The 18,492-nt window shown below is 46.5% G+C and overlaps 1 protein-coding gene and 1 non-coding gene across 7 annotated transcripts in view; one reads left to right on the top strand and one right to left on the bottom strand.

Annotated features, from left to right (window-relative positions):
• The window catches only part of SIPA1L2 (signal induced proliferation associated 1 like 2), a 223,197-nt gene that overhangs the window by 156,456 nt on the left and 48,249 nt on the right, over positions 1 to 18,492 (top strand). For all 6 annotated transcript variants that reach the window (XM_042907476.1, XM_042907478.1, XM_042907480.1 and 3 more), the window contains exons 8-10: positions 849 to 1,006; positions 7,000 to 7,576; positions 10,526 to 10,800. In XM_042907476.1, the coding sequence (XP_042763410.1) occupies positions 849 to 1,006; positions 7,000 to 7,576; positions 10,526 to 10,800 (1,010 nt within the window). The remainder of the gene's footprint in view (positions 1 to 848; positions 1,007 to 6,999; positions 7,577 to 10,525; positions 10,801 to 18,492) is intronic.
• Positions 2,659 to 2,736, bottom strand: TRNAQ-UUG. The gene has a single exon. It is a non-coding gene; the product is annotated as a tRNA-Gln (tRNA).

Genomic DNA, 18,492 nt, shown 5'->3' on the forward strand with positions numbered 1-18,492 from the left:
AGCAAATGTGTACTGGGTGTCAGCTATGTCCTGGACAGGCCATTAGAAACTAGGAAATCAGAAGTCTATGAGACAGGTCTCCTGCCCTTCTGGACATTATGACCTGATACACAAGTCAGTCAACAGCACAGACGATGGCAACTCATGTACTAGAAATCGGCCTGGGCATCAGTCAGGGCGGCGTGCCAAGGTAGGCTTGTCAAGAAAGTTCCTTTCAGGTGAGGTGATACCTAACGAGAGCCCTAAGTGAGTTGTCTAGGAGAAACTGGGGGTGGAAGGGAACGTTCTAGGCAAAAGGAACATCAAAAATGAAATTGCTGTTAAAATGTTACTGCTCTGGGGGCTCCTGGGTGACTCGTTTGGTTAAGTGTCAGACTCTTGGTTTCGGCTCAGATCATGATCTCACGGTTCATGGGTTCGAGCCCCACATAGGGCTCTGTGCCTACTTGGGACTCACTCTCTCCTCCTCTCTCTCTCTTTTTCTCTCCGCCCCCTCTCCCCCCTCCACCTCCACTTACGTATTTTGTCTGTCTCTCAAAATAAATAAAGAAACTTAAAAACAATAGACTGTTACTGCTCTGGGGTTCCTTCTCTCCTGCCACGTTTGTAATTTATAAGATTATACCCCATTGCATTTTCCAGCCATTAATCTGGTAGAATTCTGTCGGATTCTGTGTCTCCCTCTCTGCCCCTCCCCCCTCGCACTCTGTCTCTCTCTCTCTCTCAAAAATAAACATTAAAAAAAAATTCGTTTTGATGGAAAGACGAGTGAGTTGTGTATTTCTACACATTGGGTTTTTACAGAAAACCGTGTTGGTAACTCTGTGTGTTCGCTTTCTTGACCGCAGCTTCTGAGGAAAAGGCATATCGGAAATGACATTGTGACCATTGTCTTCCAAGAACCCGGAGCACTTCCTTTTACTCCACGAAGCATCCGGTCTCACTTTCAGCACGTCTTTGTCATAGTCAAAGTGCACAATCCGTGTACCGAAAACGTGTGTTACAGGTGAGTCTGCCATCACTGATGCTTTATTCCGCGGGGTCTATTTCAACAGAACACCTTCTCCTGAAATATCTTTGTTTTGCAATTATTATCTCTCACCCCATAATTATCCTTTTTCCTTTTTCTAATTATATTTCCACGGTCTTCACTCAGGTAGTTTCTGTAAGAAATAATTGCCTCTTTTCCTGTTTTGCAAAATGAAATGCCTGAGCGTTCAACATTGTAGATTACACATTTCCTCAATTTCCCCTTAAAAACTGCATCCAGACCCTGCCGGAACCATAGCTTAATTAATCCCAGCCTCAGAGGTGGATGGTGTGGCCATTTCGGCTCTTTGCTAGCAGAAGTAGTTACTGCAGGGCTAAAACATTTCTTCTCCTCCAAGATCTTGGAAACACTCCCTCCCCCAGGGTGCCTGAGACCAGGAATTGGCGCTTGCTTTGGTGATTTCAAAGGGCCATACGCCTGCAGCGCCCGGGTGGCTCAGATGGTTAGGCATCTGACTCTTGATTTTGGCTCAGGTCATGATCTCATGGCTTGTGAGTTCGAGCCCCATGTCAGGCTCTGCGCTGACAGCACAGAGCCTGCTTTGGATTCTCTCTCTCTCTATCTGTCCCTCCCCTGCTTGTGCACTCGCTCGCTCGCTCACTCTCTCTCTCTCTCTCTCAAAAATAAGTAAATAAACCTAAAAAAAAAAAAAAAAAAAAAAGGCCATACGTGTGCCTCAGAATCCTGAGCCTGTTTCTGACTATCCCTCCCCCGAAGACTCGTGTACAAAGTAGTTACCGCTGGAAGATTTGGGGGTGTTGGTAAAAGAGTGGTTCTCTGACCTGAGTATAGAACCCAGCCTCGCTGCTCACGGTACTTTGTACGCACTGTTTTACCTTTAATTCCTTCCCTTAAAGTGGAGGATAAGAGTACCTACATCCGCTTGTAGAAGAAGCAGAAATTATGCAGAATGCCACCGAGAGTTCCTGGCACTCCCCAAAGGTTATTTCCCTTTTTCATCCTAAAACAGTAAGTGCTGGGCCGCCGGGCCGAGGGCAGGGTGCCTGTGTGTGTGCTGGCCCGGGGTGGAGAGACCCTGAAGACTGTGAAGGGTGCTCTCCTAAAGGCAGAGAAGCTGGTCTGGGTGTTAGCTGTTGCCGGTACATGTCCCCGCCCCACGCCCAGCCCAGAGGAGCACAAGAGTCCGTAAGCTGGTAGTTCTCAGCCCGCGTGGTGCCTCACGGTCAGCTTGTTAAGTGTGGAAATTCTCTGGCCCTACTGTGCAGTTTGCGAATCCCAGAGACCTGGGATTGACTTGAGCATTGGTGCGTCCCCCACCCCCCCCCCACACACACCCCGGTGATTCTTACATCCGAGCAAAATGATGTTTTTAAAAAAGCATAACCTCCGTTCTGTCTAGAGGATATGTTTAAAACCAATAATGTTGGTACAGACATGGTAAATTGGATTATTCTTCTGAGATCTCATCCAATGAATGGTCATTATGAAGAATAACCTCAAAGGAACCTTCCTAATGGGTTGGAAACTTTTTTTTTTCAATATTTGTTTATTACTGAGAGACAGAGAAAGCATGAGCATGGGAGGGACAGAAAGAGGGGGAGACACAGAATCCGAAGCAGGCTCCAGGCTCCAAGCTGTCAGCACAGAGCCCGACGTGGGGCTCGAACCCACAAACCCACGACCTGAGCCAAAGTCAGACGCTTAACCAACTGAGCCACCCAGGCGCCCCACATGGGTTGGAAACTTAAGCCTACAGCTATATGGGATTTGGTGTTATCTTATTGGCTGCTCTTTTTAGGTCAAGTCAAGTATTTTGAATTACTTTCCATTTCGTTTATACTCACTTTATGAGATGGTGCACGAGCACCAAAAATCTTAAGGAACGGTAATGTCTATTTTCATTTGTTTCAGGTTTTCTGGTTTTAATAAAATAACAAATAAAGTAACAAAATGACCAGGGAGGGATGTTGAAGCCAGTCTGGGACTGGATGTAAATCTTTCCCGTAAACAAAGTGGACTGCGTCCTGTTTTCTCTGACACAGGATAGCAGCGTGCAAATCATTCAAATCTGGAATCATTGATTTTTAAGAACCCACGTTGTTATCACTAAATTACCGTTTGCTCATGAGATTCAAATGTATAGTCAGTAGAGCACATCAAATTCTGGAAAGTGCCTCGTAAACATTCATACCCATCATGCTTAAAAACTTCACGAGTATTCCTCAACAAGTCGGTAATAATCTTCTTGAATACTATAGTCACATCCCTTCCATCACATTTTATGAAGCCACGCTAACTCTTGTCACATGGAATAAGGTTACGGCGCTCGCATTTTCCAAAAACACCTTCCAGGGCCCTTTCGTTTATTCTCTGGTCCTCAAAGCAGACCAGTGACAAGATAAATTCATTAAGAGAATTTCCAAGGAAACGACAAAATATAGTCCACGTCAACTGTTTTCCGAATTGCCGCGTCTTAATCCGTGGACGCGTCTCGAAGGAGACCGGATGGACCGCACACATCTCAGGGAACCCCGGCGAGTACCGTTTTCCCTGAGGAGCTCTGTGCAGGTGTGAGTGACAGCGCGTCCTGGGTACCTGTGCTACCCCTTAGTGCAGACCAATCGTCTAGAAGTGCGGTTGGGTTGACGTGCCCTGGATGACAAGCCCAGAAACCTAGAAGGGCACGCTTTCACCTTGGAGAGGCAGGTCTGGAGGCAACAGACTTGCCAGGAAGTACTATTTGATAGTAACAATTTGCATAATAATAGCTATGCATGCATTTTTTCGTTTAAACTTCACCATGGAGTTTTGAGAATGGCACAATTGAGACTCCACTTTGCAGATGAGGAAACTGGGGCGCCTGGGTGGCTCATTTGGTTGAGCGTCCGACTTCAGCTCAGGTCGTGATCTCGCAGTTCCTGAGTTCGAGCCCCGCCTCGGGCTCTGTGCTGACAGCTCAGAGCCTGGAGCCTGCTTCAGATTCCGTGTCTCCCTCTCTCTCTGCCCCTCTCCTACTCGCTCGCTCAGTCTCTCAATAAATAAATACACACACGAACATTACAGATGAGGAAACTGAGGCACTGAGGGGATTACATCACTAGCTCAGAGCCTCTCAGAAAACAGTGGAGCTGGAATCCCACACAGGGCACAGAGCCTGCTCTCCACCACTTTGCTTTCCTAAAACCCTTTAACTTGCCTATTAGGGAATGTGCATCTTTATATTGTTCTTCCGGTGGAGGGGTCTTACATTTAGATTCGCTATCAAGGTATTTGGGGAAAAGAAGAAATTCTGAAACACGTTCTTGTTTCAACCCATTGGCAATTATCTAAATCTGGCAAAGGAATATTCCCCCAACGCCAACTGTGTCTGAAAGAATCAAGGATTGTATAAACTTCTATAACCAGCAATCTCTCATTGATCTCCGTCCCATAATATCATAGTACTCCTAGAATCTCCAGACCTAAATTCTGGCTGCCTTTCTTATACAACTTGGTTCATACATTGTAGGGGGAAGGTCCACCTAGATATTCGGGTCAATAATTTGGGACAGAAAGAATTGCCCTTTTACAAGATGCCTCCCTCTGTCTACTGCGGAGCCCCTAGCTTCTAGACTAGTGAAAGCTTTTTCAGAACATATTTAGATATAAAAAGTTTTCCCCGATGCTCGGCTCACGTGCACGTCAGCTGCGGTCAGAGTAGCCGGAGATCCGTCGCGCCAAGTGCAGAAAGTAACTCTGCAAGGTGTCAAATGAGATTGGGCCTCCTCAGCCTTCTGTGGGTAAAATTCTTCCAGAAGTCTATGCTCATTACCAGAAGGAAAAAAAACAGATCTATGAGAGGTGATCACGTGAGCTTATTGGGATGGCAGAACCCAGTGGCAGATAGGCCACTGTGGGCTCACTGACGTGTAGGGAAGAAGCAACGAGGTGTGGTTACCCTCACCGCAAGTCTAGACAGGTTGCTTTGTGACAGCTCTCTGGGAGTGAAAACGTGAGGACAAATGGATTTCCTGCTCAGTCTAGAATGTCCACTCTAAGCATAGTAGCAGAGGGGAGACGAGCCAAGTATGAGGTTGGTCCCAAAGACACTTCAGCCTCTACAGCATTTTTAGGGCCTTCCTGTGGGGACACGAGTCAAGTCTGCCCCATCACCATCTGGTTTAGTGCATATGCTGCCATCTGTGAATGAATTTGGTGCCTCTGTCCCAAGGGAGTGGGTCCTCCCCTCCCCTCTCACACCAGCTCTGGCCCCAGCCACACTGTCTTCCATCGCACTGCCCAACCCCCCGGAAGTGACTCTCCCTCCTGAAGAGTGAAAGCAAAGGTGAGCGATGTGGAGACTGATCTGTTTAGAATCTGGCCAACCACTTGCCAGAGGAGGAGCTCCCACCTGACAGTTTGGACACAATTAGTTAATTCCTTAGTTCGCCACGTTCAGGATTTTCTGCAGTGATAAAGATGGAGTATGGATTGTTCCCTTTGTTTATCCCACCGCAGAAAGTATCCGCCCGGGCAGATGTGGGATTAGTACCACTCCTCGGATGGCAATGGCTGCCCACTAACCCGGGCACAGATGTCATGGAATTCATTCATTCACCCACTCAGTGCTTCATTTGTTGAGTATCGTTAATTCACTCTGCATAGTTGATCTTATTCCAAAAAGGATTTGAGACCGCTATAGCTTCTGCCTGAGGTAGGCGAGCCTTGTTGGTTTTGACCTATTGTAGAGCATTGTCACCCTACATTTGATCTTTCCAGTCCCTGGAAACTCAAAATTTTACTCCCATAACACTTTTATTGAGATATTCAAAACGTGACCAAGTGAGCACTTCCTTAAAAAATGGGACACTTAAGGATTCTGAATGTGTAGGGGCATCTGGGTGGCTCAGTCGGTTAAGCATCCGACGTCGGCTCAGGTCATGATCTCACGGCTTGTGAGTTCAAGCCCCACGTCGGGCTCTGTGCTGACAGCTCGGGGCCTGGAGCCTGCTTCGGATTCTGTGTCTCCCTCTCTCTCTGCCTCTCCCCTGTTCACGTTCTGTCTCTCCCTCTCTCTCAAAAAATAAACAAACATTAAAAAAAAATTTTTTTTAAAGAATTCTGACTCTGTAAAGTGGGATCATTGTGTCCAGTACCAGTGAGATCCCGAGCAGCCACCTGGGGCTAATAACCTCACTTCCACTGAAAGCGTTGCTGTCTTTCTCCATGATGACCAGCTGCAGAGTTAGAGTACCAGCCTGGTGCCATCTGAAATTCTGGGTTTCCCTTCCCACTGATTGGTCCATTACCCCCTATCTAAGTCCACTGGGGGGGCAGCCATGACAAAGTACCCACACAGAGGGTGGTTTAAACAACAGACGTTTGTTTCTCACGGTTCTGAGTCTGGAAGTCCAAGATCAAGGTGTTGGCAGGTGTAGCTTTTCCTGAGACCTCTCCTTGGCTTGCAGATGGCCACCTTCCTATTGGGTCCTCCTATGGTCTTTCCTCTATGAACATGTGTCCCTAGTGTCTCTCTATGTGTCCAAAACCTCTTTAAAAGGATACCGGTTAGATTGGATTGGGCCCTAATGACCTCATTTTGACTTAATCATGTCTTTATGACCCTATCCATAAATAAGATCACATTCCAAGTTACTTGGGTTCAAGACTTAAGCGTAAAATTTTGAGGAGACACCATTCAGCCCATAACACTCCCCCCATCCCACCCCCATCGGGATACCTGACTGGCTCAGTCAGGAGAGCATGTAACTCTTGATCTCGGGCTTGTGAGTTTGAGCCCCACATTGGGTGTAGACATTACTAAAATAAGTGAATAAACTGAAACCCGTCTACCAAGTTTGAAAAACAAAAACTAGGTATCCAGAAATTATATAACAAAAAGCTACCCAAAAAAATGTTGTAAGTTGAGAGTCTGGGTGTATATCACATTTCTGAAGGTAAGTACGATGGTATTACAGCTCATCTTGTTTCTTTTTTTTCTTTCTCAGTGTTGGGGTGTCTAGATCAAAAGATGTACCGCCATTTGGCCCACCAATTCCCAAAGGAGTAACTTTCCCAAAGTCAGCAGTATTCCGGGACTTCCTTTTAGCCAAAGTGATCAATGCAGAAAATGCAGCCCATAAGTCGGAAAAGTTTCGAGCTATGGCCACTCGAACAAGGCAAGAGTACTTGAAGGATCTGGCGGAGAACTTTGTCACGACCGCCACTGTGGACACCTCTGTGAAATTCAGCTTCATTACACTGGGTGCAAAGAAAAAGGAGAAAGTGAAGCCAAGGAAGGATGCCCACCTGTTCAGCGTCGGGGCAATCATGTGGCACGTAATAGCTCGGGACTTTGGCCAGTCTGCTGACATTGAATGCCTTCTTGGGATTTCCAACGAATTCATAATGTTGATTGAAAAGGATTCCAAGAACGTTGTATTTAACTGTTCCTGCAGGGATGTCATTGGGTGGACCTCTGGATTAATGAGTATCAAAGTATTTTACGAAAGAGGGGAATGTATCCTTCTGTCCTCAGTGGATAATTGTGCTGAAGACGTAAGGGAAATCGTCCAGCGATTAGGAGTAAGTACAGATCGTGTATTTCCACCATCCTTAAGGCCTTCAGTCCCAGATTCATGATGGCGTCCGCTGTGGAAATTCCACCGCAGTTGTGGCGCCTCGGGAATGAATTACCATCTTGTGTGGCTACAGAGCTTGATTTCCAATTCCATGTCTTTTGAGCGGTTGCTGAATTCATGGGTGCTGGAGAAGCGCCCATTACAAACGAATTGGAAAGGAAAAGTTAAACCGGCTTCCGAAAGGGAACACCAGGATGTATTTTTTAGTATCTGAAGGCAAACATATGGAGAATTGTCCAGATGTTAGGTGTGTTTGTGGAGACTGACGGGACAGTAGCCTCCCAGAGGGGGATTAATGGGCACTCGGTTGCTGTTGACCCTATGAATGAGTAACTCCTTTTTGCAGCTTCAATTCTGTGCACGTTGATACAGCAGGTATTTTCGTTTAGTCTGCCTGATTAAATCCATTATTAATCTCCAGCCACAGTTTCTTGAGGAAGAGGTTTTATAGAATTACCCATTAAGTTAGACTTAAAATTTGTCATAAAAGGGATTTTTTTTTATAAAATGTTGTTTTTAAGTACAGAACCCCTAAGTGGCGTCCTTGGTGTTTGCCAGTTATATTCCTGCTCCTGATTGTCACACAGAAAGATCCAGATTTTAGTTTGAGCCCATCCAGCCAGTTATAAGAGTCAAATATAGTACGAGAACACAAACGTGCCATGACCAAAGAATTTCTCATGTTTAAATCTTCTCCCAAGGGGACGTAGATTGCATTTCTAGAAAAGATTTAGCTCATTACAGATCATGAAAAGAGGCCAACTTCTACCCATTTCCTGCCCTCTTTCTTCCCTCCAAATATAAATCTTCCCTTTGTCATTCAAGACCATGATTTAGAGACAGTACAGTCACGTCAGTGTCTGCAGGCTTCGGAGAGAAAAATTAATTATTTGTAGACACTATTTACAGGAACAGGCCTCCGTGTGTCCAGCAGTATCATTGGGTGCATGTGCACAAACACAGACATGATGTGGGGACGATCAAGTCTGTGATGGGTTTATGTGGCCTGGAGTCCCAGGACACATTGTGCTTTTGGTAATAGCATAAATACTTCTTTTTAGGAGATCCAGAGCTATCATCATCTGTGCTCCCGAAAACAACGACACAAACAGACACCACTTGACCCCCCCCCACCAAAAGTGCGCCGCAAATTATATTGCCCTCCTGGGTACATGGCTAGGAAGCCACCATTTTCCTATGATAATTGAGCCCCTGTAAGATTATAAAGAACTGCAGATAAACGATCCTTTATCCCTTGCAAATGTTAAGAGGCAAGGGACAGAAGGGATAAAAAGGTAGCAGAAAGCAAAAGTAGGGCAGGCAGCAGGTGGTTGGAGGGAAAAAAAGCAGAAGAGACACGTAGGACTCAGGAAGAGCTTGGCTGTTCAGTCTTCCGGCTGACATACGATGTTAAATTTCAACGGACGACTGCATTAGTATTTGAAAGAAGGCAGAGTATGTGTCAGACCTATGTAGACTTTTGCTAGGAGAGCCTAGTTGAACCAGGGTTGAAAGAGGAGCGGAGGAAAATTTTACTCAGGTTGTGCGTGCGACAAGAGTACTTTCCCAACAGTTTTCAGTGAGTTCAGCTCGGAACTTTGGAAGCTCCCGTCTTTCAAAGCTTCACCAAGACTGGCAGTCCCTTGCCCCTTGTGCCCTGAGCCCCAAGCCGTCCCCCGTGTGTCTGTGAGAAGTTGATTGGCAGCGCGCGCACCTGTGATGGTAACCATGGAAACCGCCAACACAGCGGCCAGACACAGAAGCAGGCCAGACACAGAAGCAGCCCCGTCCCATGGCTGCACTTAACATTCTTATTAAGTAGGAATCTGTGCATTCAGAACGCGTCTCACGGAAATGGCGCATTTATTAAACGGCAGCTTCATACGTTGGCCCAGTGCTTTGGGGGAGACAGGCCTGATGCCCCCTGACTTTAAATGTGCCACGGATGAGGGATGCCGTGGTCCTCAAATGACATTTAACGAGCCTGTGTTTTCCTTTCGGTGCCGGTGAGTTATTCTCGGTTATCACTTTTGAGGGTGGCATTAGGTGATTGCCGGCGCTTTAGTGCACCATGTGGGATGCAGACCACCCTGCTTCCAGGTTCCTTTTTGGGAATCCTGCTGCAGACGCACGCTTTGGGGCGCGCAAGCTGCCACTGCTTGGCCCCTAGCCAATGGAAGTTGCCCTCGGCCCCCAAAAGAAGTGGAGGTAGCCTGGAGGCACGGAAGGTCTCTGCTGCCTGCAGGAGCACCATCCTCCACGCTGTCCTTGTCAGCAGACGCCCGGGAGCCTGGCGGGCCTGCCCCCACGTGAGCTGAACGGTGCTCCCCACCCAGGCGAGCGGAGGCAATCTGTCCCTACGAGAGGGCTTCCCGGAGGACAGGGCCGGTGCACAGGGAGAGCAAGCACAGAGAGACTTGCCCTCCAGGTGCTAGCTTGGTAGGGGGTTGGGCCGGTTTTTAAGTTGAATGAAATTGTCTAATAGCTCGTCATGTTTCACGGGTGATACTCGTCACAGTGTTGACAGAGTCCCTTTTTCCATTGCTACCGCCCATCTGGAATCGCGGGGTTTATACGCTTAAGAGCCAAGTCGGTTGACCCAAGGAAGGGGAGGAGGGAGTTGTCAGAGCCCGTTGGAAGCTCACAGGCTCCAGGTCAGTGGCTTCTAAGTCAATGCGGGACACCCGTTTCAGGAGTATATTTGCCTTGGAAGAATGAAGCCCTTGTTTTACTTTTGTTATTTCCCCTGCATCTGACGCCACGGGTAATTCTGGTGAACTCGGGAAGGTGACGTCCTTACCGGGACAGCTGGAGGGAAGGGCTGGGAGGGCTATGTGCACGCCTCTACCCTGGGCTCCTCAGCCGTGTCTCTCACGGTCTCCTTCCCCCGCAGATAGTGACAAGAGGCTGCGAGACTGTGGAAATGACCCTGAGGAGGAACGGGCTGGGCCAGCTTGGCTTCCACGTGAATTTCGAAGGAATCGTTGCCGACGTGGAACCTTTCGGCTTTGCCTGGAAGGCCGGCCTTCGCCAGGGGAGCCGCCTCGTGGAGATCTGCAAGGTGGCCGTGGCCACTCTGACCCACGAGCAGATGATCGACCTGCTCCGGACTTCTGTGACCGTGAAGGTGGTCATCATCCAGCCCCACGATGACGGCTCACCCCGGAGGTAAGGCACGGGAGGCCCTAAGCAGCACTCGCCCCTCATTGGCCGCTGTGGCAGGTGCTGTCCTAGCTGCTCCCGCGGAGTCCTCAGAAGATGTAGGCACGTGCATCTTCAACCAGAGTTGTTTGGACATCAGCCATTAGAGCAATTTAAAAAGAGCTTTAAAAAAGTTATTAGCGTATAATAAATGATAACTTCTAATTTTCTAAGCAATTTACAGGGACATTGACCAGGTAACAGCTGAGATATTACAAACTAAGGAGCACAGCCCCTGCTTGATTCACCTGGACCACGAGACCCAACAGGAAATATTCTTTATCACGGCTCAACCTTTTAGCAAGTTAAATACACCGCACTGCTAGAATTCCTTTCTGGAACGCAAAGCTAGTGATTATTAACAGGATATGTAAGAGATCAGTACCTGTATGTCTGAAGGGACAGTGGAATCTCAGACATACTGTGCGAAGTGACTAGTCCATTCTAGTTGAGCTGGTACGGGACATTCCCATAAGCTATCACGAGAAACCTACGCGCAGGAGCTCGGGTGGATGGTGGGGAGGAGGAACAGAATGGAATTAGGAAGTGATTCTGTTCCTTTGTTAATAGAAAATAACCATGCTCAACATCAGGAAAATATTAGGCCCAAAGGGAAAGAATGCTAATTAAGAACAAGCCATCCATCTGGCTGTGGCCCACCGTGTGCCTTCTCTCTCCAGCTTAGAAGGAGCTCCCGCAGGCTGCCTTCCAAGCTCTAGCTTTTGAGAGATAAGGCATGCTCGGAATCCATGCCTTCGCTGTGTGTTCTTGGGTCATTCACCTGCTCTCTCTGAGCCTCGTTTAATATCTGTAAGATGGAGATTATAATGTTGCCTACCTCCTACTACTCTCGCGAAGATTACGTAAGAATGACACACTTTAGTAAAGCACTTAACACTTTCCGGCATACTCAGAACCCCCACACGTTTTAGGTAAAATTAAAAAAAAAAAAATTAAAAACTTTAGCGTATTCACATGAGTGTTTTCATGCTCTAAAAGAAAGTGTTGTCATCCCAAGAGAGCAAGATGACTGTACCCACTTTCTGGACATATTTCCGTGGTAACCGAGGTCATTCCTGGTACCTTCTCCGTCCTCTAAACCAGCGCTGTCCTGTCTCGGTGTCCGCGACGATAAGGTTCTATATCTGCACTGCCCAAAACAGCAGCCGCTAGCCACATGCAATTGTCACACACTGGAACTGCGGTCAGTGCCACCGAGGAGGTGAATTCTGCATTTCAGTTAAGGTTTACTTAGCCACACGTGGCTACTCTTCATTGGCTACACCAGCTCGAAACCGTGACCTTTTTTAGAAAACAGACCAGAGGTATATATACCACCTTCTTCCTCCCTGAGGAATTTTGCAAACGTCTGTTGCTGTTAGATTTCTTACCACTTGCTACCTGCCTGACTTTCTGTGGCCTTGTTTCTTATGTCTGCCCGGTAGGTTTACAAAATAAAGGTTTAACGAGTTGAAATTCTTCTTGAAAATAGCAGCCGCGTGTCACGGGAAATATCCGAGGCACTCCTTGTTGCCTTGCCAGACTCTGTCCCGTTCAGTCCGTTTGCTTTCCAGGAATCCCACGAAGCACACGTAGTGGTATGAATGCAAAGGAATCAAAGACAGACTATTTTTATTAACAACGAAACTTGGAGGGGTTACTGGGTGGCTCATTGGTTTGAGCTTCTGACCCTTGATTTTGGCTCAGGTCGTGATCTCACAGTTCCTGAGATCAAGTCCCTCATCGGGCTCAGCACTGGCAGCACAGATCCTGCTTGGGATTCTCTGTCTCCCCCTCTCTGCCCTTTGCCGGCTCGCACTGTCTCTCTCAAAATGAATAAACTATTAAAAAGATATTTTAAAAAAACGAGACTTGAAAATAACAGAAGGCGAAGCCTTTAGACCTTTGAAGTCACCGTATTGTATAAGCGACGTGTTTTAAAATAAATTTTAAGCCAGGTTACCAGAAATATTCCCATATGGTAAGATGTCTTTCTTCCTTTGGTGGAAATACAGATTTATAAATCTGGTGAGACTCTTAGAGGTTGAGTACTGCTATGGAATTAGACAAAAGGGTTACCGTGTTTTCTCTCTTTGAATTAAAAAACCAAATTTCTCGTCTGTTTATAATTCTAGCCTACTGTTTTTCAGTAAGATACTCTTTAGGCTTACAAGAGATCTGGTTAATAAAGATGTTAAAATTATTACGTTTGGTATTCAGAACATACGATTTGGAAGAATAGAATTTCCTAGGAAGTACTGAATTGTTTTTCAGCTAAAACAAACAAACAAAAACTTACCATTTAAAAGTTCTGGCTGATAGTTTTCCATCCAAGGACGATGAGTTATCTCTGCCTTGGTCTGCACAGAAATGAATTCTTTCTTTGTTTTAAATGCAAATGTTCCTATTGAAGCTATTCAAGATGATTCGAGATTTTGCCTTAGTGTCCTCAGAGTCTCATTAATGTCATTCCCTGAAGATACAGATTTCTCTCCTGATTAATCTGGGATAACTGTCTTCTGCATTTTTACCTTTGCCAGGAGCAGAATTAGCTGTGTGCCTGGTAGTGACACTCTCCCTGCCCCCACCCGCATTCCTTCAAGTCATGAAGGTTTAAAGCCTCGCATGTATCATTTAAAATTCCTTCAGTTCAGTCTTCCAATTTTGTGGGCATTTGAATCTGTAAATTTTTAGATCCGTATTTTTGCCAGTTTGGGGTTCGTGTTCCGCCTGGGACTGTCTGGGGGTCCTGATAAAAACCACTTGCTGTCGTCAGGCAGCTTCACGTGACAGGAAGCAGCCCTTTCAGTAACAGTCCTTTGCTTCAGACCGCAGCGCAAGTGTGAAACGTCATTTGAAATTTCATCCGTGCTCTAGCAAGCTTAGCCTCTGCGTTACTAGATTTTTTTTTAGCCTCTGCGTTACTAGATTTTTTTTTAAGGAGCAGTACGAGAGGGGCCCTTAAAAGGGGAAGTGGGTAGCACTTCGACTCATTTAAAAAATTGAACTACAAACCTTTTAATGTTTATTTATTATTGAGAGACAGAGAGACAGAGCACGAGCAGGGGAGGGGCAGAGAGAGGAGACACAGAATCCGAAGGAGGCTCCAGGCTCTGAGCTGTCAGCACAGAGCCCGACGCGGGGCTCGGACTCACGAACCGTGAGATCATGACCTGAGCCGAAGTGGGATGCTTAACCGACTGAGCCACCCAGGTGCCCCAAAACTACAAACCCTTTAAATGAAACATTGCTTAGTGCCATGTCTCCTTAACAAAATATACAAAGATCTGCCTCAGGCTAAAACTACACGTGTGATTTGTGGCATGGGCAGTTACCACCGGTTTTCCCACACAGTGTTCTGAGTGCTTGTCAGGGACGGGGCAAAAAAAGAGATGTTCATATGTGTGCGTGTGTGTGTGTGTGTGTGTGTGTGTGTGTGTGTGTGTGTGTGTATCTTTAACGTAAGAGCCATAGGACGACAAAATAACCAAACCAATGAATGGCAAGATATTTCGATCTTCGATCTTTGTAAGCCTCGTGAATGATAGCCTAAAACTTCAGTTCAGTTCAAATTTCAATTCGTTGTTGCTGTTTATCAGCTGGATTTTTGTCCTGTGGGATGTGAATGGGGGGCCTGTCCCCTAATAGACTGAGGTTAGGGTCAGAAGGTGTTTGCTCATGACTCAGAAGCTGCTGGATTAAATGAAGTCTTTAGTCGGGAAAGTATTTCTCAAAAACCACCCCACCACTTCGAAGCCCCGTTCCCCAGCCTAAGGGTGATGGTAATCCAGCTGTCCCTCCGCTTGGAAGGAAGACAGAGCCATTTTCCCTGTTCCTTGTGGAGTCCCAGAACACACTGAGCAGGGAGCATCCCTTCGGGAATGCTTATTAAGGGATGTCGTGCTGGGGTTGGACCGTGAGCGAATTCATACAGATGGGGGAATGAGTGGCAAGAAGCATTTTGGGAATAGCACTCTTCAGATGGAAATGAGGTTTTGAAGGGAGCGAGGGCATTTCCCACGCAGACCCCTCTGTGGCAAAGATAAAGAAGACTCACTGAAGACACTTAATGGATCTCTTCCTTGGTTTGGCAAGGGATCACGTTGCCCCCGCCCCTAGCCTTCAAAGGTGCCTGACACTCTATCAATGTCATCTTAGGGCGAGCCCATCAATTTAAAAGGCGGATGTAGAGGAAATAACCACTCATCAGAATTAGGCGTGAGTTGTTACACAGTGTGAGCGATCCGGTAAATACATCCAAGAAATGTGGAAATGAAACGCCTTGCTGTGTCGCATCCGTTTCGTGTGATTTCTCCTACTTTGCTGACCTACCGTCCCGGACAGATTATATGGTGCAAAACAGTGGAAACTGTGTCATGTCACCCTGCATCTAAATTGCGATTCTCTCATCATCCTGGTGAAGCTTGATGCTCGTGTCTATAAATTTATTGTACTTTGATTTAAGCTCGCTCTGTAAATTGAAGCTTCACGTTGCTCTGCTTTGCTGCTCGGGGCCGGACCGTTTGACTCCCTGACGTACACACGGGACGACCGGGAACTAGAAATAGGAAGGGAAACTCGGTTTTGTCAGGTTAGCATTTTGGAGAGAGATCTGTGTATGTGAAGTAGACGGTGAGTTCAAATCTGGACTAACGGGAGGTTTCCAACTGACTTGTCTGGATAAGAAAAATCCGTCACATTTGGAGTGAGTTTTAACGTGAGCTGGGAACAGGTTCTGTATCTTCTTGCACCGTCCCTCCAATGCAAAATTCAGATTCTTCTCTCCCTCCTTGAAGGAAGAACGTTGCATCTCCCGAAGGAACGAAAGCTGGGTGGCCTCGAGTGTTTACTCAGTCATTCTCTTGTTCGCTCTTAACTAGTTTGTGCCACAAACTTGGCCGGGCACCGAGGCTATTCACGTGGCTGGGACAGACATCGTTTTTCCTTCCCTGGACTCTTTTTTTGTCTACTTGGCATTCTGAAATACAGTACTTCCTGGGGCGCCTTGGGGTTAAGCCTCTGACTTTGGCTCAGGTCGTGACCTCACGGTTCACAAGTTCAAGCCCTGCATCGGGCTCTGTGCTGACAACTGGAGCCTGCTTCAGATTCTGTGTCTCTCTCCCTGTCTCTGCCCCTCCCCTGCTCGCACTCTGTCTCTGTCTCTGTCTCTCTCTCGGTCAAAAATAAATAAAAACATTAAAACAAATTTTTAAATAATAAAATTCAGTACTTCCCATTCATATTTCTGCTGCTTAAAAATGAATTTCTCAAATTCCAGTGTATTATTCAATACGACGTATCTCAGTGCGGAAAACGCTCTCACTCTGTCCAGCCAATGATCGACACTTTAGCGCTCCTGCTTTCTTAGCAGTTTGAGAGGTTGGAACGTCACTGACATTGTCACAGGACAGTGTCACAGAGGGTGACAGTGAGCATGAGCGTTGTGTTAGGCAAATAACAGGCACGTTCGTGACAACTAACACCACGCTATGGTCGTGCCTGCCAGTGGGTATTCTCATGGAAATATATTCATCAGAAATCAGACATCACATAGCCATTGAGAATCTCCTGTGTTTCGCTTTGAAGTATGTAATGCAGTAAAACGTTATCCCCGGTCTCAGGCTTTCCAGGAGAAAAAAAAAAAAGAAGGAGGTTGGCTTTATGAAGAACTTTCCGAGCCTGTGTTTTCAGTTGAACAGTGTGCTGGGTATACAGTAGGTGACGACTCTGTTGCCCCTGTGTCTGCCGAGGAAGGAGAGGGGTGGAAGCCGATGAATTATTCAGGACCAGGTAGTCTCCCTTGGCATCTCCTATGACACACGCCTTTTCAATTCAAGACCTTTATGCAAAGGGCTTGGTCAAGTGGGTTTATGATCCAGATGAGTCTTTTTCTATGTATAGTCTAGATGTTTTTCTATCTATAAATTAAGGAAATATGTGGAAAAGTGAATTAATATTTCATGTAGTCTCTATTTCATATATGACACTGCCCTAACCTTTACAGTAAGTTATGCTTTGTGGTTATCTCCCTGTTGGAAGCTTCTGATTTTTTTATGCAACAGAAAGAAAGATTTTGTGATTCAAGTGAATGAGCATCAATTAGCCCTGTCACCTTGTTGGATGATTTGGAAAGAGTCTTTTAGCTATTAGTAGGCTATTAGCATAACAGACATTAAAATGATTAAAATATCAGTGATTACCTCAATCCCTAGGGCTATAAAAAGGTTCTTTTACAAAGTGCATAATATAAAAGAAGCAGGTAGTTCATTTGAGGGGATCCATCTGCCTTTGTTCCCGAAGATTCTCTTCGCTCCTCCTGGAAACCGTAACGTGATGAGGGCCACATCACCATTCTTTGATAGTTTTCTAAAGGAGATGGCCAAACACTTCGGAAAGAGCACTGAGCTAGGAGTCCGGGTTCCTGTTATGAACCTGTCCCTGATCCGTTGTAGCCGTCCCACCATGTGTGAGTCTTCTTCTAAAGATGGGAGATTTCCTTTGTACTACTCCCGACATTTTTGTGAAATTGAAAGGCTGTGGCGTGTGTAGGAAACTTGGGAAGTTTTCTGCAGGCGGTGGGTTGGAAGTCCAGGGTCGCGTTGCCATATGTTGTAAGGCTTTCTGGTAGATTATTGGGTTCAGTTAAAGGTTCTCTGTGATGCAGCCAAGAAAAATAAAACCAAAAGGCAGTCTCAGAGTTCAGTAAATGCAAGTTACAATTATGTGATTAAGCCGTGGCTGGCAGTCCATGGTTTACCAGGTGCAGGTCCCGCTGACTTAGCCAACCGCCCCTCCCCCCCCCCTTTTTTTTTTTTAGGACTATAACTTGTTTCTTTAAGTGTTCTAGGTGTTTGGTTTCATTTCACTACTCTTCAGAAGTATTGTCCCTGTGAATCATCCCCAGAACCCTTCCCCCTTAGTTTTGAAGCGGCATAAACTCACGTGGCCGACTTTCATGAAGATGGAAAGAGTAAAGGAACGGGATCACGACGTATTATTGTTCTCGAAGTGAATGTAGGTACCCCAAAGGAATTGTGCAGCCCTAAAACGTTCTGCAATTCTGATTGTTATATACGCTTTGCGATTCCAAAGTTCTGTAAATCTGTACATTATCCAGAACGAACCTTCATGGACATTTATGTGCCTTTCGCTGCTTAATATTAGCTTCTTCACTTTTATAGAAGGAAAAACTAATGGTGTCTGTTTGAAACTAACTTCTTTCTTGGGAGGCCAGCACTTCAGGAAGCTTCCGTACCTCCTAAAATTTAACGTGGGTCCACAGAGACTGGGTTGTCTCCAAGCTACACATTGGCAGCTTTGGGTTTTAAGCCGAGAGCCCAAACCGTGTCTTTCATGGAGAACAGCGTGATTCAGTGCGAGGCTTCCTGCTGGGGACAGGTGGAGAAGACCGTGCCGTGGCCTGGCTGGCCGGAGCCATCCGAGATGGCCCCGACAGTCAGGCTTGAAGGTGGAGGCGATCCTGGCCAGTGCCGGTTCTGCAGATGACCGGTGACGCACGGAGTGTTATTCCAGGAAACGGGGGGTGGCATTTGAAAGGAGTCAGTTTGCGTGAGTGGGTGCCAGCTTGGGGGCCTTGCGGGGTGTGTGGGAAGTTAGGGTGCACAAGGGCAGTGCCTGGCAGTGCAGGTGACCCCGAGT

The sequence above is a fragment of the Panthera leo genome, chromosome D2, assembly GCF_018350215.1.
Source record: "Panthera leo isolate Ple1 chromosome D2, P.leo_Ple1_pat1.1, whole genome shotgun sequence".
In the NCBI taxonomy this organism is placed as follows: Eukaryota; Metazoa; Chordata; class Mammalia; order Carnivora; family Felidae; genus Panthera; species Panthera leo.